The 24,870-nt window shown below is 43.3% G+C and overlaps 1 protein-coding gene across 4 annotated transcripts in view; it reads left to right on the top strand.

The window, feature by feature from the left end:
• The window catches only part of SH3D19 (SH3 domain containing 19), a 115,658-nt gene that overhangs the window by 14,194 nt on the left and 76,594 nt on the right, over nt 1-24,870 (top strand). For all 4 annotated transcript variants that reach the window (XM_084856251.1, XM_084856248.1, XM_084856250.1 and 1 more), the window contains one exon: nt 23,576-23,615. Coding sequence is in view for 2 of the 4 variants with exons in the window: in XM_084856248.1 (XP_084712374.1) it covers nt 23,576-23,615 (40 nt within the window). In the remaining 2 variants the exon portion in view is untranslated. The remainder of the gene's footprint in view (nt 1-23,575; nt 23,616-24,870) is intronic.

Below are 24,870 nucleotides of genomic sequence, written 5' to 3'. Positions count from 1 at the left end.
TTTTTTTAGGAACAGTCTTGTTAAAGAGTGATTTTACAGACTCATAGTAAATTTTTTTTTATAAATCCTTTAGGTGTAAGAACTTTCCTTGTTAATGTGTGTTCGTTTGAGCTAGATGGGAGATTTGGGATCCCACCTAGCAGAAACTGACAAGGTATGATAAGCTCTTAAAATGATTGTTCATTGTGGACTTGCGTGGCATCTTTTTAAAAGATAAATATTTTTATTAGGCTGCTATATCTCTCCCTATAGAAAGTAGTGTGCAATTAGTATTTCAGTATGTTTTTCAGTATCTAATTTTGCGTACCTTTCTCTCTTTCTCAGCTTTCTGAAACATGAAGAAGTGTTTACATAGAATCATAGATTAGTAGGGTTGGAAGGGGCCTACAAAACCATCAAGTCCAACCCCCTGCTCAACGCAGGAAGCCTACAGCACCTGTTATTCCCAGGTGGTCTCCCATCCAAGTACTAACCAGGTCTGACACTGCTTAGCTTCCGAGATCAAATGAGATCGGTCGCATCCAACCCTTTGCTGTTAAGCTTTTTTATAATAAGATGGACATTTTTCAAATGTACATGGCTCTTTAGAAATGACATGATTATAAATTTAATTGAAATCAGGCTACATCTGGAGTGATGTGTCTGGTTTGGATGCCACATTTTAAGGAAGATATTGACAAACTGGTGAGTGTCCATTGGAGGAATTTAAGGAGAGGCTGGATGCCATCTGTCAGAGATGTCGGAGTTGCATGCTGCATTGCAGGTCCTACATTCAGCAGGGGGTTGGACCAGACGACCTCCAAGACTCCTTCCAATTCTCTGATTCCATTATTTACTCAGCTTTTCCCCCTGTTTCCAAAGTATTAGCTTTACCACTTCCATTAAGTGGTAATGGAAGAGGGGAGGCTCGGAAGGTGGCGCCAAGAGAGAGGGTCTTCTCAGTACTGGCCCCCCGATTTTGGAATGATCTCCCCACTGAAGCCTGCCTGGCACCTATCTGTCAAGGGCTCCTTGGAGGCCTCTCTCAGTCTAATCCAGTAGCCAAGTCCAGACACAGACAAAGGGATTCTTTTCAAAGCTTTATTCCTCTTTTACAACTTAACAACTCTACCGTTAGCAACTAGATATGAGCAGCAGAAAACCTATGCCCTAAGTTGGAACAGTTGGTCCCCATTTGAAAGGGAATTACTGGCAAACCCCTGAACTTAAGGACTAGGGAGAGTCCCTCCCCTTTTCCCTTGGATCCTCTGTGCGCAGCCGTTGTTTGCACACCAACCAGGCACTACGCCTCCTTTCTGTGCCCTCCATTTGGTGCCGCTCTGTGCGTCGGCTTCGCGTGTCCATCAAGTCTGCTTCCCGCGCTCTGTCACTCCCAGGACTGCTATCTAAGCTAGGAATGCTGGTGGGAGGAATCTCCATCAACTGTTGGCCCTGGGAAAAAGGAGTGCGCTCCTCTCCCAGCAGCAACTGCTCTTCCTCAGAATCAGAACTACTCTGGGATTCTATGGGCTCAGTGTGCACCCTGACACTACCCTGTCATCTTTTAAGTGCCAGGTTAAGACTGTCCTCTACTCCCAGACATTAAATGGGATATGATGAAGCATTCATGCCAGCTGAACAGGTCTAGTATTTTATTGAAATTTGTTTTTAGCGGTTTAAATTGTTTTAAATTTTGTATATTTTAAATGTTTATGCTATATTTTATTGCTGAATTGTTGTGAACTGCCCAGAGAGCTTTGCTACTGGGTGGTATAGAAATCATATTATTATTATTATTATTATTATCATCATTAATAATAATAATAATAATAATAATAATAATAATTAGCAGAACCATAAGCCAATTCATGCAACACTTGAATGGTGTGGATGTTACTGTGGCATAGCTACTTCCCACAGAATTTGCTTCACATAGGATTGATGATACCCATTTTGCCATTGTAAGTAACAACATTGGTCAGGCCTCCCATGTGACCACCTGCTACACACAAGCAGTGTGGCAAGCAGCCATACTGAAGCAGTGTCAGTACTGTTCATATATTTTATGAAGGAGACCTATGAAATGGAATACCAACTGGGGCTTTTAAAGGAATGTCAAGCTTTCTCTGGTTTCCTGGTAGGGGTAGGCTGCTGATGGACTGCTGGCTTCTTATAGATAAAAGAAATAGTAAACAATGGGCCTTGTTGAAGCAAGCTATCCCCATTCATTTAACAAACGGAGTCAACTTCAAAGATATAAGCTATGTTGTAAAGGTCAGTGTTAGATGGTGTTTTGCTGTTGACGTATTGGTTAGAACATTTTCAGCAGTTCTAAGGTGGTGGGTGGTGTAAGATTGAAGGGTGCAATCCATAAGCTCTGTTCAGCTTGATCCCTATTAATTTGAATGGGACCAGCACTTGGTACATTGTGCTGGCATGCAACAGGAAAAAGGAAGGGAAGGGAGGAGGGGGAAAGCATTTGGCCCTGTTGCTCACTCCCGGCTTCATAAACCATGGCAGACCCATATGTTCATAGCACTCAGTATGCAGATGCTGCACTAAGATTTTCTCACACTTCATAATTTACCTGCTCTGTTGCTGCAGTCTGTTCAAAATGATCTCCTGATATAGGGATTCAAGAAGTTTGGAAGAGATTCAAGGTCATTAATAGCAAAAGAAACAAAGGCTCTGAAAGCCAGGTTGCAGGATAATGGGGAAAGGATTCTCTTTTTCTTTCTTTTTTAAAAAGCATATGAATTTAACTCCTATCGCAGTGGCTGAAACTACAGAAGCACTCTTAGACACTGAAGGGTATCCCATTTATATTTTGTTGAGGGTTAGTTCATGTTGCTTATAGCTCATTCCCTTATATTGTCTCCTGCTGCCTGTGCTCCTGCATATAATAAATATTTTCTTAGAATCATAGAATAGTAGGGTTGGAAGGGGCCTACAAGGCCATCGAGTCCAACCCCCTGCTCAATGCAGGAATCCAAGTCAGAGCATCCCTGACAAATGGCTGTCCAGCCTCGTCTTGAAGGCCTCCAGTGTGGGAGAGCCCAACACCTCCCCAGGTAATTGGTTCCATTGTCGTATTGCTCTGACACTCAGGAAGTTTTTCCTGATGTTCAGCCATCTGGCTTCCTGTAACTTGAGCCCATTATTCCGTGTCCAACATTCTGGGATGATCAAGAAGAGATCCTGGCCTTCTTCTCTGTGACAACCTTTCAAGTACTTGAAGAGTGCTATCATATCTCCCCTCAGTCTTCTTTTCTCAAGGCTAAACATGCCCAGTTCTTTCAGTCTCTCTTCATAGGGCTTTGTTTCCAGTCCCCTGATCATCTTTGTTGCCCTCCTCTGAACCCTCTCCAGTTTGTCTGCATCCTTCTTAAAGTGTGGTGCCCAGAACTGGACACAGTACTCCAGATGAGGCCTAACCAGTGCTGAGTAGAGGGGAACTAGTACTTCCCGGGTTTTGGAAGCGATGCTTCTATGAATGCAGCCCAAAATAGCATTTGCCTTTTTTGCAGCCACATCACATTGTTGGCTCATATTCAGCTTGTGATCGACAACATTTCCAAGATCCTTCTCGCTTGTAGTGTGGTTGAGCCACATATCCCCCATCTTGTAACTGTGCATTTGGTTTCTTTTTCCTAGGTGCAGAACTTGGCATTTGTCCCTATTAAATTGCATTCTGTTGTTTTCTGCCCAGCGCTCCAGTCTATCCAGATCACTTTGAATTTTGTTTCTGTCTTCCAAAGTATTAGCTATCCCTCCCAATTTTGTGTCATCTGCAAATTTGATCAGCATTCCCTGCACCTCCTCCTCCAAGTCATTAATAAAAATGTTGAAGAGCACTGGGCCCAGGACTGAGCCCTGCGGTACCTCACTTGTTACCTCTCCCCAGTTTGAGAAGGTCCCATTGATAAGCACTCTTTGAGTCCGATTCTGTAGCCAACTGTAGATCCACCGGATCGTTATTTCATCTAGCCCACTTTGAGCTAGTTTGCTTATCAGGATATCATGAGGCACTTTGTCGAAAGCTTTGCTGAAGTCGAGGTATATGATGTCTTTTTCCTGTACACTGCATAGTGGATTGTTATTTCAGGGTAGCAGTGCTTTTGTTCATGATAGTGTGTCTCCTGTAAGTTGCTTGTGTCTCCTGTAAGTCGACAGTGACTACTACAGATTTGCAGTTTGTCACTTGGGATAAGTAGCCATTCCCAGGCAACCAACTGAGAGGTAATTGCTCCTAGTCAGGGTGCTAGGAGCAATCCCAGCCTCATCCACAACAATTCCCTATTGCATTTATCTCCCTGTTGCATCTGCTGGTGCAGTGAGCTATACATGTAGAGTTAAATGTAGAGTTGACCTCCACATGAAGAAGGACTACTCTTGTTTCCAACACTTGACTCGGATATTGGGGCTTAGCACAGATCAAAGTAAAACACGCACACACAGGCCAACACAGTCCTAAAGTGTTCCAAGAAAAGAGATGCAAGAAGCTTCCTGGAGGAAGCTATTTAGGACCAAAACAGACATTATTTTAAATCTGTGTCTAGCAGCAATGTCTTTTGTTCATTTTAACTCTAGAATAGGTACAGGGGGCGTGATTCAGTTCTTTAAAGCCCCCCTATCTCCCCCACTAGGGTCTCAGTTCAAATCAACCCCATGCACCTGCTTATGTCCCATAGCCTTTCTCCCAGGTAAGCTCCCTTCTGATACTTGATTTTTACTGAGGAGAAAAGACCCTTGGGTTCAGGCAACCTGTATGCAGGAGAAATGTTGGTTAGCACTCCCCTCACCCTTTTTTTCTACAACCTCAGCCTCTCCCTCACATGCTGGGAGAGACTGTGGCAGATTATAGGTGCACATTGGGAGAAGGGAAGATAGCATCTCTTACTGCACTTAAGCCATGTGCACTGCTCAGGTATCAGAGCAGCATTTTAGGCTCCAGCACTGGGCACAGCCAGTGGTTGCCAAAGAGGAGTCCACTCATGGTTACTAGTGGTGACCAGATTCTGTTCACCAGCAAGGGATGATATTATTACTACTACTACTACTACTACTACTACTAGCATTTCTATACCACCCCATAGCTGAAGCTCTCTGGGTGGTTTACAAAACTTAAAACATTAAGTACAATATAAAAAGTTTTAAAGCCATTTACAAAAAAGCACATAAAAGCACACAAACAACATATAATTAAAAACAACATTGAACTATCAGACATAACTAAAGACACATCCAGGCCCAGTTACAACTCATCATGTGCTGCCAAACGCCTGGGAAAAGAGCTAGGTCTTAACCTGGCACCAAAAAGATAATAATGTTGGCGCCAGGTGGACCACATCAGGGAGCTTGTTCCACAGATGGGGGACCACCACTGAGAAGGCCCTCTCCCTTGTTGCTGCCTTCTGAGCTTCCCTTGGAGGAGGCACTCGGAGGAGGGCCTTAGATGCTGAATGTAGTGTACGGGTAGGTTCATTTCAGGAGAGGTGTGCCGTCAGGTATTGCAGTCCCAAGCCGTGTAGGGCTTTATAGTTAAAACCAGCACCTTGAATTGAGCTCGGAAGCATATAGGCAGCCAGTACAAGCAGCCCAGAGTTGGTCTCATATGTTTGAACCTTCTGGTCCCTGTTAACAATCTGGCCACTGCATTTTGCACAAGCTGCAGCTTCTGAACCATCTTCAAAGGCAGCCCCACGTAAGGAAAGGTTTCAGCATATGCTTTCATAGGGAAGCCAAGCAGAGCCTCTTTCAAAATGATGTCAGGTTGCATGTGTTAGGATGCAGAATCAGTGTCATAGGTTGGAGGAGAATGGTTGCTACCAATGCATATGCACATGCGCACGCACGCACACATACGTGTAGCCTGCCTCACTTCCCTGAAAAACCCCCTTGCTGGGAAGCAGGTACAGAAAGGATGCATTTGCTTTTGCTGCTGTAGAGCAGGAAGTGAGAAAGCTTTCCTTTGCTTGCTACTAGTTACAAAAATTGGCCTCCAAGTTCAGCCAAAATTTGTGTACTCCTGGCGCAGAAAGAGGATAGTGCAGGGAATGCGGCTGTTTTCTGTTGTATTAGTTAATTAATGATTCTTCATTAATAATTATTTTAATTCATTTATCATGAGATGTCTAACCATCTGTATCTCAAAAGCTGGAGACCTGTGAAAATTATTTCACAATTGCCTTGGCTAATATTTTAATCCAAGAATCAAGAGGGAACAACAAGAACTAGTGTGATACAGTGAGAGACTGATCTGTTAATTGGGAAGTCTCCAATCCAAGTATTATTTTTGCTATAAACTCATAAGGTGACTATAGGCAAGCCATCCCTTCTCAACCTAAGATATCCTCTCCTGCAAATAATACAAGATCATACATGTGACGGACTTCTTCATACTTTAAAGTATAAACCACAGAATAAATACCAATTATTATTTAATTGCACAAGCCTCTGTGCACTCTAACTATGGTGTTGGCTCTCCCTGCCTGTTCTGCTCTTTTCAGCACAGAAACCAGTAGTGCAGTCCCTGGCAGAGCCAGGAAAAAGAGTGCACAGCATTGCACTTTTAACTGGGGACAGCTGGTAAAAAGATCATGGTGTTGTCATAGGTAGGCAGGCTGTCTCATGAGGTAGGATGAATCCCCTGCCTCAGGCAGCAGCATAGGGAGAGTGACAAATTGCATCCCCTGCCCCCTGCCAGGAGCACCCCCCCCACACTGCTGCCTCACTCCAGCAAGGCTAACATGGCTGCTCTGGTAGAACCCTGCTGGCCACTCTCCAGCTGTGGCATTTGCCACAGCAGGAAACTGGGGCCAGCAGGGCTCTTTGGAGCTGCCGCCCACCCTCTGGCTCACTCTGAGAATTTCGGAGCAAGCCAGAGGGTGGAGGCTCTGTAGAGCCACATCATCCAGAGAAAACAACTCTTCAGAAAGCCAACCAGGCCTGAAAGCTGACCAGGCCCAAATGTCTGGCTCTGAGGCAGAACCTCCTTAGAGCTAGGCATTTGGGCCTGGCCATGGACAGCTCTCTGAAGAGGATTCTTAGAGCAAGCCAGAGGGCAGGTGATGATGGAGGCAACAGCAATGGAGTGTGTGTGTGTGTGGGGGGGGGGATGCAGCAGCAGCAATGGGGACAGCAGCAGTGACAACAGGGGGTGGCAGTGGCAATGGGGGCATGCATGTGCTCTCCCATCTCAAGCGGTGGGAGAGCTTGCACCAGCTCTGGTTGTAGAGCCAATGGCACTGTGTCGACATGAGAACAGCACATATAGTTAGTATAAGTCTGGGGTGCTAAACTCAACAGGAAGTGGGAGAGGCAGTTATATTGTAGCATCTGTTTCCCTACAATAACTTGGTTCTTCAGTGGGAGGCGTGGACTACCTGTGGTGCTCCTTGCCTGTAACGTAAAGGCTATGACAGAAGGCTGAGCATATGTGGCCTGGACGCGCAAGAATTGGGTTCGTGAATAAGGACTTCTGGTTCCCAAAATTAGCCCTGTGGAGATCTGCCCAGACAGAGTCAAAATGTATTCTATTTAATACTAGGCCACGTTTGGACATCACTTTAAGCCATGGTGGCTTAATAAGCTACTCACAGTAGCTTATTTTTGAAATGGTCCACGATGCCCTGCCACATGAGCAGGCCAATAAACTACTGTGAGTAGCTTATCAAGCTATTGTGCATAATCTGTTTTTCCCCCTGCCCCGCAGCAGTTCTCCTGCCCAAGCAGTGACACTGCTTCACCCACAGCAGCCTGTTTTAACCTTCCACAACAGGTTTTAATATATTTTAACCTTCCACAATATCCCAATGAGAGGGGAGAGGTGTGGGGTGAAGTACAGGGGCTTAATTCAGCATTTCCAGCATCCCGACAAGGAGATGGTGGCTCTAAAGCACTGGAAGTTTGCAGGATTGGGACTAAACTTCACACACAGCCTCCCCTAGTCAGGAGGTACCTGATGCACCATCAAAACCCTGCACAATTGCCCCATAGGAGGGAAAATCCCAGGTACAACAAAAAGGGGGGTAGCACAAAGAAACCCTTGTGAGTTTGAGCAATTGGGACAAAATTCTCAATTGTGCGTTTCCCCCCATAGCCATTGCTGGCATAGATGCCTTTATTATCCAAAATCAACAATAATAAAGCAGAGTTGTGCATTTCACTACCATCGCCACCCCAACATTGCTGGCAGAGCTGCTTCTGTTCGCTATAGCACTTTAGCAAAATCGTTCAAAAGCATAATTGTGCAAAAGTGCAATTGTGTTCCCCCACCCACCCATAGCCGTTTTGCTTCTTCGTGGAAAAGTGACTAGAGAAGGAGAAAGTGGGTGGGAGCTATAACATCCTGACAGTTTGCTGGAATGGGGCAAAATTGCATAGGTGGGCTACTGTCATGGGAAGCCTTCAAGTGCTGTAGAGGATAATTGAGCAATTTTCCTTCTTCGTGGAAAAGTGTGCATAACAGGAAAAAGGGGGTGGGAGCTATAACTCCCTGACAGTTTGCTGGAATGGGGCAAAATTGCATAAGTGGAGTGTGCTCATGGAGAGCCTTCAGGTGCTGAATGTAAATTCAGTCCTGTTTAACCTCAGAACCTGCACCAAATGGGTCCGAAGCACCCCAGTGGGTAACCAAGGAAATCCTAACAGACAAACATCACTACAGACAAAATTGTAAATTGAAATCTATTCAATGCTTTATTTCAGAGAAATATGAAATATAAAGAAAGTGGCATGGTGGTTATATGAGCGTTAGAAACTTTCTCTATTATTGTAGGGAAAGAGAATGCAACAATAGAAGATTAATCAAAAGAACTGCAATTGCCAAAGCTGGTATTATGAACTTGGCCAATAAGATAACAGCTTGAGCTTCTAACATTGTTATGATTCCTCTTTCCAACTTTCTCCTGTTTACTACTTGCAGTTCAAAGCTAAACTAAAACAACCTAAACTAAGTGTTAACCCTCCCATTACCTCCTCCTGCTTCTTACTTAAATACAAAAGCTATGCTAAAGCATTACTAAGTTCCTCTAGGCATATGACGAATAGAGGTAGGAGTTAGAGTCAAAGGAAAACCCAAGACCTGGAAATAATTCCATTTGCCACCTCTGAAGATGGAATTCCAAATCCCCTCCTCAGAAATAACCTCCAAGTCTCAAGCTCAGAAAGCACTCTAAGTCCTAAACTCAGAAATAATTCTAAGTTCTACTTTCAGGACATATCCTAAGTTCCAGAGTCTAAGAGGCTAAAGATGTCCATAGTTACCCAAATCCTTGGGTCTGGTGGCACGGCAGAAAGAGTGAAGTGAAGTAGCAACAGCAGCAGGAACCAGAGCAACAAGGAGCTCCCATTATCTGTGCTTTTATACCCCTGTTCTTGTCAAAGGTAGGGCCCAAGGAGCAATGAGATGATCATCTTCCAATCAAAATGGGGTGCACGTGGCTAGAGCATTTGCTCACCAATCAGAAGAAAGGTGTCTCATCTGTCTCCCACAATTTCATGTGTCTGGGGAACATGTCTGGCACCATTACAAATGCGTTATTTTGAAATGTCCCAAAATATGACCCAAAGTCTGCCATCTGGGCATGTTATCTTGATTGACACAGTTCTCTCTGGTATATCCTCTTTGAATTCCCTGTCATCTTTGGCCATTTTTGGTCATATCCGCCCAAACACCTCCCAGTTGTTGCTCATCCTCAGGGCTACAGCTGCCCCGCCCAACTAGCATTGAATAAGGACATTCTCTTATCAGCAGGTGTACACCATGAGATTTCAAAACAGTACTTTCCCTCCTCTTAGTAGGCATCTGAGCATGCTCAGTTCTGCTGTTCATCTCACTTACACACTCTGCCAGCATGTTGTGGCCTTGAGCAAGCTCTGTGAAGCCGCTTTTAAAGACAGCCGCATTTTCCCCCCTTTCTTCAAAGACAGTCCTGCAAAATCTTAGTTAGAGTCTCAGTTAGTGAAATAATATCATTTAGCATAGAATCAGACTTCACGGTCTTCTCACCCAGGGGTCAAGAGTCTGGAATATAAAACTGGTTATGAGTCTGGGGTCTTTTAGGGGCTCTTCTTGTAGGTCTCCGCAAAACCCTCACTCAATTCCTTCTACCATTCCAGATCAAATCAGCTGTCTTTACTCTTTGTTAACCCTTTTAGTACCAGATTAACACTGTAGTGGATAATTGCATAATTTTCCTTCTTCATGGAAAAGTGTGCATAACAGGAAAAAGGGGTTGGGAGCTATACTCCCTGACAGTTTGCTGGAATGGAGAGAAATTGCATAGGTGGGGTGCCTTCATGGGAAGCCTCCAGGTGCTGTAGTGGATTATTGCGGAACTGCATTTCTTCATGGAAAAGTGAGCAGTTCTTCCCCTATTCCCCCATTTTCCCCTATTTCCCAGGTTGAGCAGTTTCAAAGTAGCAATCAGGGAAGCCTGTCACTGTGTGACTTCGCTGTAGCAGGGTAGTACAATAGCAGGAGGCTGTCAGGGAAAGCTGTCATTTTGTAACTAGTGCGGTATCAGGGAAGGCTGTGCTTGTTTGGCTGCGGTTGTCCCTTGACTGCTCGTCAGATCTCGCAAAAAGAGCTGTGCAGGCTGGAGCAGAGCGGCCACAACAGTTTTGACTGCTCTTGTTAGGCATCTCTGTAGGCGATCAGAGTAAGACACACTGAGCATCAGACAACACAACCCACTGTGGGTTAAATAACACTTACTGCAGACCGTGGGTTATCAGAGTGACTTATTTTGGCTGAATAAATCATCGTGGATTAAATATTCCCGACAGATAACACGATAACCAATGATGGGTTAAATAAGCCATGGTGGCTTATTTAACCCTTCGTGGATTATCGTGTCATCCGAACCCAGTCTCAGTCTGGTTTTGCAGTGTGTCTAGGCAGCAGACTATGTCCTCACTTCATTCTTGAAAAGAAACTGTTTTCAGATGATAACTGATTTGAGCCACTGTGCTCTGTGGGGTTTACAATTCTTACATTTGAAAAAAGTGTGCAAGCATGTTGTGGCAAACACTTGTTAAAGTAGAGTTTACACCCCATGATGTCAAAAGCATTACAGAAGTGTACTATCAAGTTCCCTTCAGGGGAGGCATTGTCCAGGGTTGCCAAATAACTAATCCTGCCCACACTGATCAGATTAAGACTTTACAAACCATGCTTAGTGAAACAGCCATCTAATATGGCTTTGCTTTCACTGTATACAAAGCTTCAGTTTTTATCCCTACACATTAAGCTACTAAAATAAAAGTATTGTTACATGCTAATCACCATAAGGGCAAAATGTGTAGATGAACCTGCAATCAAGATACAGTTTATTCTGGTTAATATGTATGGAATCGTTATTATTTAAATTGGTTCTCATAACTGCAGCATCTTGGAATTCCTTATATTTAGGCTTGTTCATTTCCATAATTTGTCAAACTGCATTAAGGCAGAAAGAGACAACTGATGTCCAATTTTCTTTTCAGTTCATTATTAAATTAATTCTATCAGTTTCTTTTAGCCTGTAGTATGTTGCTTAATTCTGCAATCCAGTGCGGATTCCCCTGTACAGCGGCACAGAAGGGAATCCCTCCTTTACTTCCAGTCCTAACAACAGGGATTCCTTTCCCCATCTCTTCCCCAAGCCCCCAGTACCCTCTGGGTGGGGGGAACTTGGACAGGGGGTGGAGCTTGTGGAACAGAGGGGATGGGGCCCATGGAGGGAACCCAAGCCTCCACAGGTCACATTGATTTATTTATGCTACGATTTATTTATTTATTTAATAATGCTTGTATACCACTTGATATAACAAAATCTCTACAGCTGCAATCCTATGCATGTTTAGACAGAAAAAAAGGCCTACAACTCCCAGCACACCCCAGCCAGCCATGCTGGGAGTTGTAGTCCTTTTTTCTGTCTAAACACGCATAGGATTGCGTCTTAAGTGGATTACACAACAATGTGTTAAAAATTACAATTAAAATACTGAATTTATAAACAGTTACAACCACAACAAACAAATACAGATAAGTAACAGAAGCAATAAAAACAATTAAACCAATGAAAAACAATCACATGGAGCATCATCATGCGATGCAATAACAAGCTAGGGAACGCTTGCATAAGCAGGTACGTTTTCAGGAGACGTTTAAAACGCACCACATTTTCTGCCTCCCAAACTGCACGGGGGAAGGCATGTGATGACTAGCATGTCTCCCTGTAAAACCACAGAAGAAACTCTACATACCATTGAGAGATTTGTCATACTGCTCTACAACCTAACAAGCACTTCCACTGATGTAGACAAAGCCTGAAAAAAACTGTTTGCAAAGAGGAACACTGTAGAAAGAGTTCCATCAATGCCAGCTGAACTTACTTATTTAAAATATAACTTGAAGAGCATTTAAAGACAGTGGCCTTGCCTGGAGCCAAACACTGTTTCCGAGATCTGTCTTTTCTTCCCAAAGAGGCTGGGGCTGGATTTGGGTGGATGTTGGACTATATGAGCCCCTCTAGACAACAGTCCCAGAACCTTCCCAGGCTAGTTATGAACTGCGCTCCTGTGGGGGTATGAAAGGTGACTGGAAGTGCTGTGACTGCAAAAGCTAACCCTCTGTGCTCTTCTGAGGGAGAAGGCTCCAACAGTTACACTGGATAACCTGAAACCATCTTGTTCATTGTGGAAGTTCGTTACATTGAAAACTAATATCACTTTTAAACCTATGTCCAGTTTTCTACTTGATTTATATATATATAAATACTGTACAGTGTATGTATATATATATATATGTATGTATGTATGTATGTATATAAAATTTACTTAAGATATTTGAATACCGCCTTCAAGGGAAAAGACCTATTATTGGTGGCTTCCAATAATAATACCATAATAAAACAATACTCTTACACTCAAAATCAACTATTAATAAAAACCAACTGAAAACCAAAAGAGACTATCCAATAAAATATAAAAACACCAATCCACATTTAAACAATAGTAGCTAAAACCATCTCAGTTCAACATCCAGTAAAAATCGCTCTTAAGGAAAGGCCAGAGATAACAAGTGCATCCTAAGGGCTCTTCTAAAGCCTGTAATGATGTGGCCTGATGCACCCAGTTGGCAGCATATTCCACAACTGTAGGGCCACAGCCGAGAAAGCCCACTACCTTGTGTTTGCCAAGCTGATTATCTTTGCTGATGGATGTATGAGCAGTGTTTTGACAGCTGACCTCAAAGTGCAGGCAAGCTGGTATGGGTGAAAGTGGTCCTTCAAGTAACTCGGCCCTAAACCAGTTAAAGTAGGGGTGGGCAACTCGTGGCCCTCCAGGTGATGTTCGGCTGCAACTCCCATCATCCCTTGCCATTGGCTATGCAAGCTAGGGCTGATGGAAGCTGCAGTCCAACAGCATTTGGAGGGCCACATGTTCGCCACACCCCGGTGAAGGCTTTGAAGGTTAAAACCAGTACTTTAAATTGGGCTTGGAAATGCACCAGCAGCCAGTGCAACTGGTGCAGTATAGGTGTCACATGTTTGGACTGCTGTGTCCCACCAGTACTCATATGGCTGCATTCTTCACCACCTGAAGTTTCTGAACCATCTTTAAGAGTAGCCCCGCATAGAATGTATTACAGTGGTACAGCATGAATGTCATCAGAGCATCAATAACTGAAGCAAGATCCTCCCTCTCCAGATAGGGCTACAGGTAGTAAAAGATAGGGCCCTAAGGTAGTAAAAAGCACTCCTTGCTTTTGCCATCACCTAACTTTCTGAGTTAGTGCAGAGTCCAGGAGAACGCCCCAACTGTATATTTCAGGGATGGGGATTCCAGCCCACAGGCAAATTTGGGCAGCCCATCTGGTTCATGGAGCCTCAGGTGAGTTCCTCCACCTTCCCTGCACAAGGAAGGAAGGCAAAGGAGCAGCAAAGCGGGCTTCCCAACTGAAGAGCTGCTTTGGCCAGGGGTCCAATGATATCAGGGAGTGGAGCTCCACTGTCTGACACCTACCCTGCAGTCAGGCACTATGGCGCCAATCCAACCCCCTCTCCAATATATTTCCCCGCCCCTGGCATACTTGGTCCTTCAAGGCAATGGAACCCCATCTAAGACCAGTTGTAAACCTCCATCCAGAATAGTCAGTTTCCCTATCCACATCAACTCCATCTTGTCTGAATTAGGTTTTAGCTTGTTTCCCTCATCCAACCATCTCCAGATGCTAATTCAAGAGTTCCACAGCCACCCTGGGACAAGTCAATGGAAAGAAGAGCTAATATTGACAAATCCTAAGACATTCTTAGAATCGACCCACTGAAATTGATTGAACTTAGGTAGTTGTGACTAACTTGTCCCATTGAAATGGGTCTACATGAAGCATGACTGAATTTGGATTCAAAATATTATTTCAGACATTTGTGCATATGCACATGTGTATTATGTCAGATTTCTAAAAATTACATATATGTGATTATTCAGTGATATCCTGGTGTGTTTTAATTATTTAATGAACTGTGATCATATAAACTTGTTTCGTATATGAGTCAATGGGGCTGTTCACATGACACAACAGCCCAGCATGGGTTATTTCACCCAGGATAAGTTTGCAATGCGTGCAGGGTGGGAGTGGGTGGCGGGTGCCGCCGCCATTTTAAATATGCAACCCCCACTCAACGGTTGTTGGGTTGTGTGAACCTGGCAAAGGTGGGTTATACAAGGGTTAAACAACCCATGGTCTCTTTTAGGTTGTTGAATCCTCGCATAACTGACGCTCGCTGGGTGTGCAATTCCGAAGCAGCGTTGGATATGAAAACATGCTCCTGAAACACAGCTCATCAGATGTTAAATAACCCACAACAAGCCACGGATCTGGTCTCTATCTGTTATACCATGCTTAAATAGAAACATTGTTTCAGTCAGCTATGCATGCGCACACGTGTGCAATCACATGACTGAATATCTGAAAATGAGCATTGATGTCAGGGTGGACACTGAGCCCATGGAGTCCCAAAGTAGTTCTGATTCTGAGGAAGAGCAGTCGCTCCTGGGAGAGGAGCGCGCTCCTCTTTCCCAGGGCCAACAGCTGATGGAGATTCCTCCCACCAGCATTCCTAGCTTAGAAAGCAGTCCAGGGAGTGACCGAGCGCAGATAGCAGACTTGGTGGATGTGCGACGCCGACGCAGAGAGCGGCGCCAGATGGAGGGCGCGGAAAGGAGGCATAGTGCCCGGTTGGCGCGCAAACGACGGCTGCGCCCAGAGGATCCAAGGGAAAAGGGGAAGGACTCTCCCTAGTCCTTAAGTTCAGGGGTCTGCCAGTAATTCCCTTTCAAACGGGGACCAACTGTTCCAACTTAGGGCATAGGTACTGTGCTGCTCAGATCTAGTTGCAAACGGTATAGTTGTTAAATTGTAAAAGAAGAATAAAGCTTTGAAAGGAACCCCTTTGTCTGTGTCTGGACTTGGCTACGGGATTAGACTGAGAGAGGCCTCCAAGGAGCCCTTGACAATTATGTATTGGTCCACTTAGGGTGTAAATTTGATGCTTTTATCACAAAATGCACAATAGGTTTGCTACGCCACTGCACTATATAGCCTAGTCGCGCTTACACAGGGCTGTCTCTAGGATAAATAGAGCCCTGTGTGAGGAGCGTCCTCAGCACCCCTGTATCAACTTATAGCTATCTTTAAAGAAATATGTATAGTGGTTATAGTGTTAAATGTATTTGTAGTGCTTATAGTGCTTGGTAATCTCACCTCAAAGTTAACCAAGTTCTGCTGATTTTATCTAGAATATATTGCATCAGTCTGGAAATAGAAAAAGACATACTTTAAAGTTAATTAAGGAAGTTCATTTTTGTAGTTAGTACCCAAACTGTAGACCTTTGGGGGAAAAAAAGGTTAAAACACTGTTTTCTTTCACCCTAGCTTATCATAGACAAGACCAGTAGTGTAGTGGCAAATTCAGAAATGTAAGGTCCCTTCATGATAGTCACAGCCACACCCCCTCAAGCCACGCCCCTTCTAAAATTATACAACCTTGTAAGATTAGACAATACAAATGAGTTTTCAGTCACTTTGTTTGAAGTATCTGGTCACCCTAACTCAGAATTATTAAAAGGTCCATTTGAAAAGAAAACACACACACACAGTCATGTCCAGCAACTTGCTAGAAAATATTATTTGGTTAATCATAGAATCTCCCTTCATGGATCACTGCCTTATTGTGGTGAAGGGGCTTGTGTAACTCAGGGAAGCCATAAGCTATGCCGTGCAGGGCCACCCAAGATGGACAGGTCATGGCAGAGAGTTCTGACACAATGTGGTCCACTGGAGAAGGAAATGGCAACCCACTTCAGTATTCCTGCCAAGAAAACCCCATGGAACGTATCACAAGGCTAAAAGATATGACGCCGGAAGATGAGCCCCTCAGGTTGGAAGGTGTCCAATATACTACTGGGGAAGAGCAGAGGAATTTCCAAGTAGCGCCAGAAAGAGTGAAGTGGCTGGGCCAAAGCCGAAAGGACACTCAGCTGTGGATGTGTCTGGTGGTGAAAAGAAAGTCCGATGCTGTAAAGAACAATATTGTTTAGGAACCTAGAATGTAAGATCAATGAATCAAGGTAAACTGGAGGAGGTCAAACATGAGAGGGGAAGATTGAACATTGACATCTTGGGAATCAGCGAACTAAAATGGACAAGCATGGGCGAATTTAATTCAGGTGACCATTATATCTACTACTGTGGGCAGGAATCCCTTAGAAGAAATGGAGTAGCACTCATAGTCAATAAAAGGGTGGGAAAAGCAGTACTGGGGTACAATCTCAAAAACGATAGAATGATCTCAGTACGAATCCAAGGCAAACCATTCAACATCACAGTAATTCAAGTCTATGCCCCAACCACTGAGGCCGAAGAAGCTGAGGTTGATCGGTTCTATGAAGACCTAGAACACCTTCTAGAACTAACACCAAACAAAGATGTCCTCTTCATCATAGGGGATTGGAATGCTAAAGTAGGAAGTCAAGAAATCACCGGGATAACAGGCAAGCATGGCCTTGGTGTACAAAATGAAGCAGTTGTTGTGTCCGACTCTTCGTGACCCCATGGACCATAGCACGCCAGGCCTTCCTGTCCTGCGCTCTCTCCCGGAGCGTGCTCAAGTCCATATTCATTGCATCAGTGATGCTATCTAGCCATCTCATCCTCTGCCGTCCCCTTCTCCTTTTGCCTTCAGTCTTTCCCAGCATCAGGGTCTTTTCCAGAGAGTTTTCTCTTCGCATTAGGTGGCCAAAATATTTGAGCTTCAGCTTCAGTATCTGTCCTTCCAATGAGCAGTCAGGGTTGATTTCCTTTAGGACTGACTGATTTGACCTTCTTGCAGTCCAGGGGACTCATAAGAGTCTTCTCCAGCACCACAGTTCGAAAGCAAAATGAAGCAGGACAAAGGCTAATAGAGTTTTGCCACGAGAACATGCTGATCATAGCAAACACTCTTTTCTAACAGCACAAGAGCCGACTCTACACATGGACATCACCAGATGGTCAATAATGAAATCAGATTGATTATGTACTTTGCAGCCAAAGATGGAGAAGCTCCATACAGTCAGTAAAAACAAGACCTGGTGCTGACTGTGGCTCAGATCATGAGCTTCTTGTTGCAAAACTTCGGCTTAAACCACTAAACCATTCAGGTATGACCTAAATCATATCCCTTATGAATATACAGTGGAGGTGAGGAATAGATTTCAGGGATTAGACCTGATAGACAGAGTGCCTGAGGAACTATGGACGGAGGTCCGTAACATTGTTCAGGAGGCAGCAACTCAATCCATCCCAAGGAAAAAGAAATGCAAGAAAGCAAACTGGCTGTCTGAGGAGGCTTTACAAGTAGCTGAGGAAAGAAGGGAAGCGAAAAGCAAGGGAGAAAGGGGAAGATATATCCAACTGAATGCAGAGTTCCAGAGAATAGCAAGGAGAGACAAGAAAGCCTTCTTAAATAAATAATGCAAAGAAATCGAAGAAAATAACAGAACGGGAAAGCCTAGAGATCTCTTCAAGAAAATCAGAGATCTCAAGGGAACGTTTTGTGCAAAGATGGGCATGATAAAGGACAAATAAGTCAGGGACCTAACAGAAGCAGATGAGATTAAGAAGAGGTGGAAGGAATACACAGAAGAACTATACAGGAAAGATCTGAATGTCCCTGATAGCCATGATAGTGCGGTCACTGAACTTGAGCTGGACATCCTCGAGAGTGAAGTCAAGTGGGCCTTAGGAAGCATTCCTAACAACAAAGCTGGCGGAGATGACAGTATTCCAGCTGAGCTATTTAAGATTCTAAAAGATTATGCTGTTAAAGTGCTGCACTCAATATGCCATTGATATGCTACTGTACAATTGCGCTCATTTCACATGCCAGGAAGGTGATGCTCAAAATCCTACAAGCTAGGCTTCAGCAGTATGTGAACTGAAAATTACCGGAAGTACAAGCTGGGTTTCGAAGAAGCAGAGGAACTAGAGATCAAATCGCCAACATTCGCTGCATCATGGAGAAAGCAAGAGAATGCCAGAAAAACGTCTATTTCTGCTTCATTGACTACGCTAAAGCCTTTGATTGTGTGGATCACAACAAACTGTGGCAAATTCTTAAAGAGATAGGAGTACCAGACCACCTTACCTGTCTCCTGAGAAACCTGTACGAGGGTCAAGAAGCAACAGTAAGAACCGGACATGGAACAACCGATTGGTTCAAAATTGGGAAAGGAGTACGACAAGGCTGTATATTGTCACCCTGTTTATTTAACTTATATGCAGAGTACATCATGAGAAACGCCAGGGTGGATGAATCACAGGTCGGAATTAAGATTGCCGGGAGAATTATCAACAACCTCAGATATGCAGACGATACCACCCTAATGGCAGAAAGCGAAGAGGATCTAAAGAGCCTCTTGTTGAGGGTGAAAGTGGAGAGTGCAAAAGCTGGTTTGAAACTCAACATTAAAAAAACTAAGATCATGGCATCTGGCTCCATCACTTCCTGGCATATAGAAGGGGAAGAAATGGAAGCAGTGACAGATTTTATTTTCTTGGGCTCCAAGATCACCGCAGACGGTGACTGTAGCCATGAAATTAAAAGACACTTGCTACTTGGGAGGAAAGCTATGGCAAACCTAGACAGCATAGTAAGAAGCAGAGACATCACCTTGCTGACAAAGGTCCATATAATCAAAGCTATGATTTTCCCAGGAGTAATGTATGGCTGTGAGAGCTGGACTATAAGGAAGGCTGAGCGCCGAAGAATTGATGCATTCGAACTGTGGTGCTGGAGAAGACTCTTACGAGTCCCCTGGACTGCAAGGAGGTCAAATCAGTCAATCCTAAAGGAAATCAACCCTGAGTGCTCATTGGAAGGACAGATACTGGAGCTGAAGCTCAAATATTTTGGCCACCTAATGTGAAGAGAAAAGTCACTGGAAAAGACTCTGATGCTGGGAAAGACTGAAGGCAAAAGGAGAAGGGGACGGCAGAGGATGAGATGGCTAAATAGCATCACCGATGCAATGAATATGAACTTGAGCACCCTCAGGGAGAGAGCGGAGGTCAGGAAGGCTTGGCATGCTATGGTCCATGGGGTCACGAAGAGTCGGACACGACTTAACGACTGAACAACAACAAATCATAGAATCATAGAATAGTAGGGTTGGAAGGGGCCTATAAGACCACTGAGTTTCATCTTGAATGCCTGCAGTGTGGACTAAAAAGGTTAGTCCTTTTTAATTCAAGAAGCATAATAATAATAATATAATCATAGTTTATTAATTATTATTATGAAGAGCCATTGCAACTAGGTGAGAAGCAATGCCCCATTAAAATAAATGGAACTTAGTCCATGGTGACCCACAACTTCTTTAAGGTTGCAATTCTATACACATTTATTTGGGAGCAAATCCCATTGAACATAATGGTACTTACGTCTGAATAGACAAGTAGGATTGCCCTACAAGGCTACAAGCATAACTACACTCACTAGGGGAGTAAACTGAAGTCCAAATCAGCCCCCTGTCAGTAGCCACACATGTAGACAAAACACACTCGAGTGGTGGGTTAGGAGCAGACTTTTACTGGATATATAACAAACTTACATCTCAAGGTAAGCTGGCTGAGGTCAACATCACTTTCAGGAGGAAGAAGGAAGAAGATAGGAAAGTAAAGGGAGGAGACAAGGAAAAGGCAGAAGAGGGCTTTCATTCCCTCCCACCTTACTCATATTAACCCTTCAAGTTCAGGCTGAGTGACTCATAGCCCCAGTCCCTCCAACATAAACTCCACTGAACACATTGGCACTTATTTCTGAGTTAACAAACCTAGGATCCCGCTGTCAACCAGAGGGGTTGAATCCAACCCCAGGCCCCCTCCTGTTCTTTAAAGGACAAACTTGATGTGCAAACAAACAGCAGGTGAAAACTTTTCATTGCATGGTGCTAAAACATGATCCCCTGCTAACGTCTGCACATCAAACCCAGTAGAATCCCTCTCCCACACACAGCAAACCTCACGCATAAACACGAGCAACAGACAGTGGTGGCGGCAACGCCCCCCTGCCGCTCCTGCCATGGCCAGCAGCAGCAGCAGCTCTGAACTGGTGGCTGGTGCTGCAGGATGACGAGGGCAGCGCTGGGTGTGCAGGCACAGAGTAAGGATGGGCAGCAGGGTGGGGAAAGGTCAGGAAGCTGAGGGGCTGGCTGGGGATGGTCAAGTTGTGAGGTGTGGTGGCTGCTCAGGGGGTGGAAGGCAGAGAAGCCCAGAGCTGAGGAGGAGAATAGGGAGTGCCGAGAGGAGGCTGCAGAGCTCCCTCAGGCTCCCTTTCTCGCCCCCTTTGTCTGGCTGGCTCTACGTGGTAGGTAGTCGCCTGCACACCCTTCCTCTGCTCCCTCCTCCTCCCGCCGCGTCCGCCCCAGAGCAGCAGCAGCAGACTGCGACCCTGCTGGGAGCTGGCTCCAATAAAAGTGCAGGAGCAAAGCACCGGTGTGACCCCAGAGTACTACACCCCCGAAAAAGACACTCAACAAACATGGAGTCACTGAGCTCAGCTTGGCAGCCCCTTCAGCTGGGTGCCCAGTGCGAGCACCTAGCACTCCCACCCCTAACACTGGCCCTGGGCCTTCACTTTTGCCTGGCTTCTTAGTACTGTAGAGCTGTCTGCTCCTACTACCCCAAGGCACAGGGCGGAGGGCTGCGTATGTATTATATTGTGCATACTATAGTGTCACTATCTCATGATTTGGACTTGACTTCTAGTACACTTGCCAAAAATGTTAGCCACTACTGCACTTCTTCGTCAAAGAACTATATTTGTATTCCAGAGCTGGAAAATATTTCAAATTCCTGGGTGTGAGTCTAACATTTTTATGTGCCTTCAAGCCCCCGTCTTTATCTATTGGTGGCAAGTTGCAAGACAAGTATAGCTATAATACTTGAATTTCACAGAGTTGTTATCCTGTTCATAACTGGAAATTCGAATGAGTGAATCTTTTTTAAAATTGAGACTCTTCTTTCTTGCTACAAAGTTAAGTATAATTTGTATGCATTGCCCTGAATGAGAATATTTACGTTATGAAACCCTTTTTATTTATGGGATAATTTTTTTTAGTTACTTTTTTTTCTTTAAAAGAGTTTTGACACTGTTGTGTGTTGGATGCTATTCCTACGCCTGTTTTAATCAGTAAATTGTGCAAGTCCATCTGAACCATTTCCTGTTTAAACAAAGAATGAAAGGGAAAAAGGAATAACATTCACTTCCTGAATGACAGCATTCCAGTTCTGAGACTGGCTGCAATGCAGCTGCCAATCAGAAACAGGCCTTGGAGGGAAGTTCTCGGATGCTGTTTACATGTTCTGTGATTTCTCCTTCTCACTTCTTATGTCGTACAACTTGGAAAATCCTCTTGGTTAGTTGCAGTTACATGTCTGTGTGAATAGCCAAGAAATTTTAATTCCAGCATGAAATGGAAAACAATCTGAAAAGAAATGTCTGTCTGATCCTCTGTAGCCTCAGGTAAAGTGATTGCTATGGTTGGAAGCGTGAGGATGAAAGAGAAAGCTTTTTCCTGTGTGTCTGAGAAACTTTTTATGACAGTAGCTTGAGAAGTTACATTGTTGTTCAATAGCAATGAACTGTGCTTTGCACTTTGTTTGATTAAACACAGTGCAAAGCGCAGCAGAAATAAAAATAAAGTATTGTATTGCTGTGTTATAGATGTGACACTGGCATTTATAACTGACAATGGTTGCTGGGTGGTAAATAATAATTTTGTCTAGAAAAATAGAAGGACCAAATAAAAATGGAAAACTACAGCAGAACTGGAGACGATGACATTACATCTGCGTACTAAAAGGAGCAGCGTAGATAAATATATTCTGCTTGTGAGTCATGTCTGTGGGTATAATGTCAAAGTTCATATTAATGCAAGGTCTTGAATGTAAAAATATTTTAAAACTTTGTGTTGTGGTTTCTGAAATGAAATGAGAGACATTTTATGGTTCAGAGTTTCATAAGTTAGAAATCACTTTTAGGGAGATGGTTTCTGATACAGAAAAAGGCTGCTGATTGAAATGTATTTATTTATATTGCATATACATAAAATACTATATGTGTATATAAATTGAAAAGTTAGGAAGAATCCCCATGGGGTTAATGGAAATATAATTATTGAAAATAGATAATTCTTTGTAAATTCTTTGTAAATAGATAATTGTTTGTAAATTCTTGTATCAAGAATTGATTCAAATTCTTGTATGTACAAAGAAATAGATAATTCTTTGTCAACTAAGAGGGATCCAACTAATAAATCTGTTACAATAGAATATTTTGTAATAGTCTAATAATCTTTGTGGGCTTTCATAGTTAGAACTGTTTCTTCCCAAATTTCCTGTGAAAACCTATCACACTAAATTTGGAAAAAAAATAAATCAGTCATGATGAAGTGAACCACTCCTCCTTTGATAACGTATACAATGCATTCATTGTTTGGATTTCTAAAAGGCAAAAATGCTTTCTAGAACAGTATAACTACAGAAGCGCCAAAAGTGCAAATTATCTTGTCTTATACAATTTAACTACGCCATAGGTGTCTGTCATCTTGTTAGAAAAACTGAAAAAGTCTACTGATAATTCCCTGAATAAAGATGTATTTAAGAATATGGCAATACTTTGATGTCTGCAAGTCCAAAGGAGCCTAAGAGTTAATGCAGAGCAGAAATACAGACTGTGTTTGCCAGAATGTCTGCAGCTTCTCCCATCCTTTCCTAGAGTCTGCCAGCTGTGATTCATGGAATGATTTTTATGTGCTGACTAATCCAGTGGTTTTCTTTTCCGCTGTGCTCTCACTTTCTTTGCAAAACAAAAGTCTGTTGCTTTTTCAAAAGAATATTTGTTAAGCTTAAAAAGTAAACACTGTAAAGATGGAGAAGTACTCTTTAAAGGGGACAAGCAAAACCTAGCTTTTAAAGAAAATATATTAGTGTAAAATGTGTGATGGTGGTACTTGAAGGATACTAAATGAAATTAACACTTGTGGTATGTCTTTTCTCTTCCAGATCGTTCTGAAAGAAACAAACCTGACCATCGCTCATCAGGGTGAGATCTTTGTTCCCATTCTTATTTTGTGATTTTTGTGCAGGAAGTGCGAAATCTGGCACTTAAAATACGAACTCAGTTTTGCATTTTAGATCTGGTCTGGTAATTAAAGGGAATACAGACCAACACATTGGACCCTTTTATTTTTCCTAATAGGCAAAATGTTTCATCGAGTCCAGATGTGTTCTCTTTCCACTTCTTGCTCTCATTTTAATTTTCCTTCATAGTATGGCAAAAACAAAAGGCTTTAAAATGTGCACAGTGTTAATAACTGTTGACCAAACTTTTAATTTAATTTTATAGCTGAAATCACTTCTTCTATTTAAATGTAACAGTGAAAAGTGCACCTAGTCTGTAAATATTGATTTTCAGTGTTATGAGCCATCGCAACACTAAATTCAATCACAAAGCAAGAAAGGCATTTTGTATATTAAGATCCTTTCATAATTTAAAGTTTCTTCTAATGGGGTAATAATAAACGATATTCCAGCTTTCTGTATGTTTGTGACACAAAGTATCTGATACAGGTAGATTTGCCCTGCACCCAAATTATGTCCCCTGAACTGCCTCTGCCTTCATGCAAGTGACAAGAATAAGAGGGAATGCTAGAAGCAGCTAAGAAATCTGTATCTGCTCTAGGGTGGCCACATGTCCTGTTTTACAGAGGTCGATCCTCTATTTTGGGGATCTGGCAGAGGACAGTCCTCTATTTGAAGTTGTCCTCAAAGTCAAAGAACTACAAGGAGGGAGAACCAAAGCCTATTTAAATTATAGTTATTATTTCTAAATTTGCACCTATACATATAAATTTGCATATGCAAGTGTTATGCAAATTGGTGTCCTCTTTTGTCCTCTTTTCGTGATGCAATTCATATTTTTTGACAACGCGTAAGCAGACACCCTAGTCTGCTCTGCTTCCTGCTTTGTATTGTCTGCATCCCTCTCATCCTTAGGAATGTGGTTCTATATGTATTCCCTATTTTATGGAGATTAATCCAAAACATACAGATTTATAATATGCCACTATGAGAAAAGCGGAATAAGCACAGTACCCCACGCTAGAGAGCCTAGTAGATTCAAAGTGTTCAAGTAAAAGAACCAAAATACAATCTATAATGGTTGTTGTTGTTCAGTCGTTAAGTCGTGTCCGACTCTTCATGACCCCATAAACCATAGCACACCAGGCCTTCCTGTCCTCTGCTCTCTCCTGGAGTGTGCTCAGTTTCATATTCATTGTATCGGTGATGCTATCTAG

This window comes from Heloderma suspectum, chromosome 5 (assembly GCF_057233095.1).
Source record: "Heloderma suspectum isolate Gila_16-S chromosome 5, 16-S_ref, whole genome shotgun sequence".
NCBI classification, from domain to species: Eukaryota; Metazoa; Chordata; class Lepidosauria; order Squamata; family Helodermatidae; genus Heloderma; species Heloderma suspectum.
This window is presented reverse-complemented; position numbering and strand designations above follow the sequence as displayed.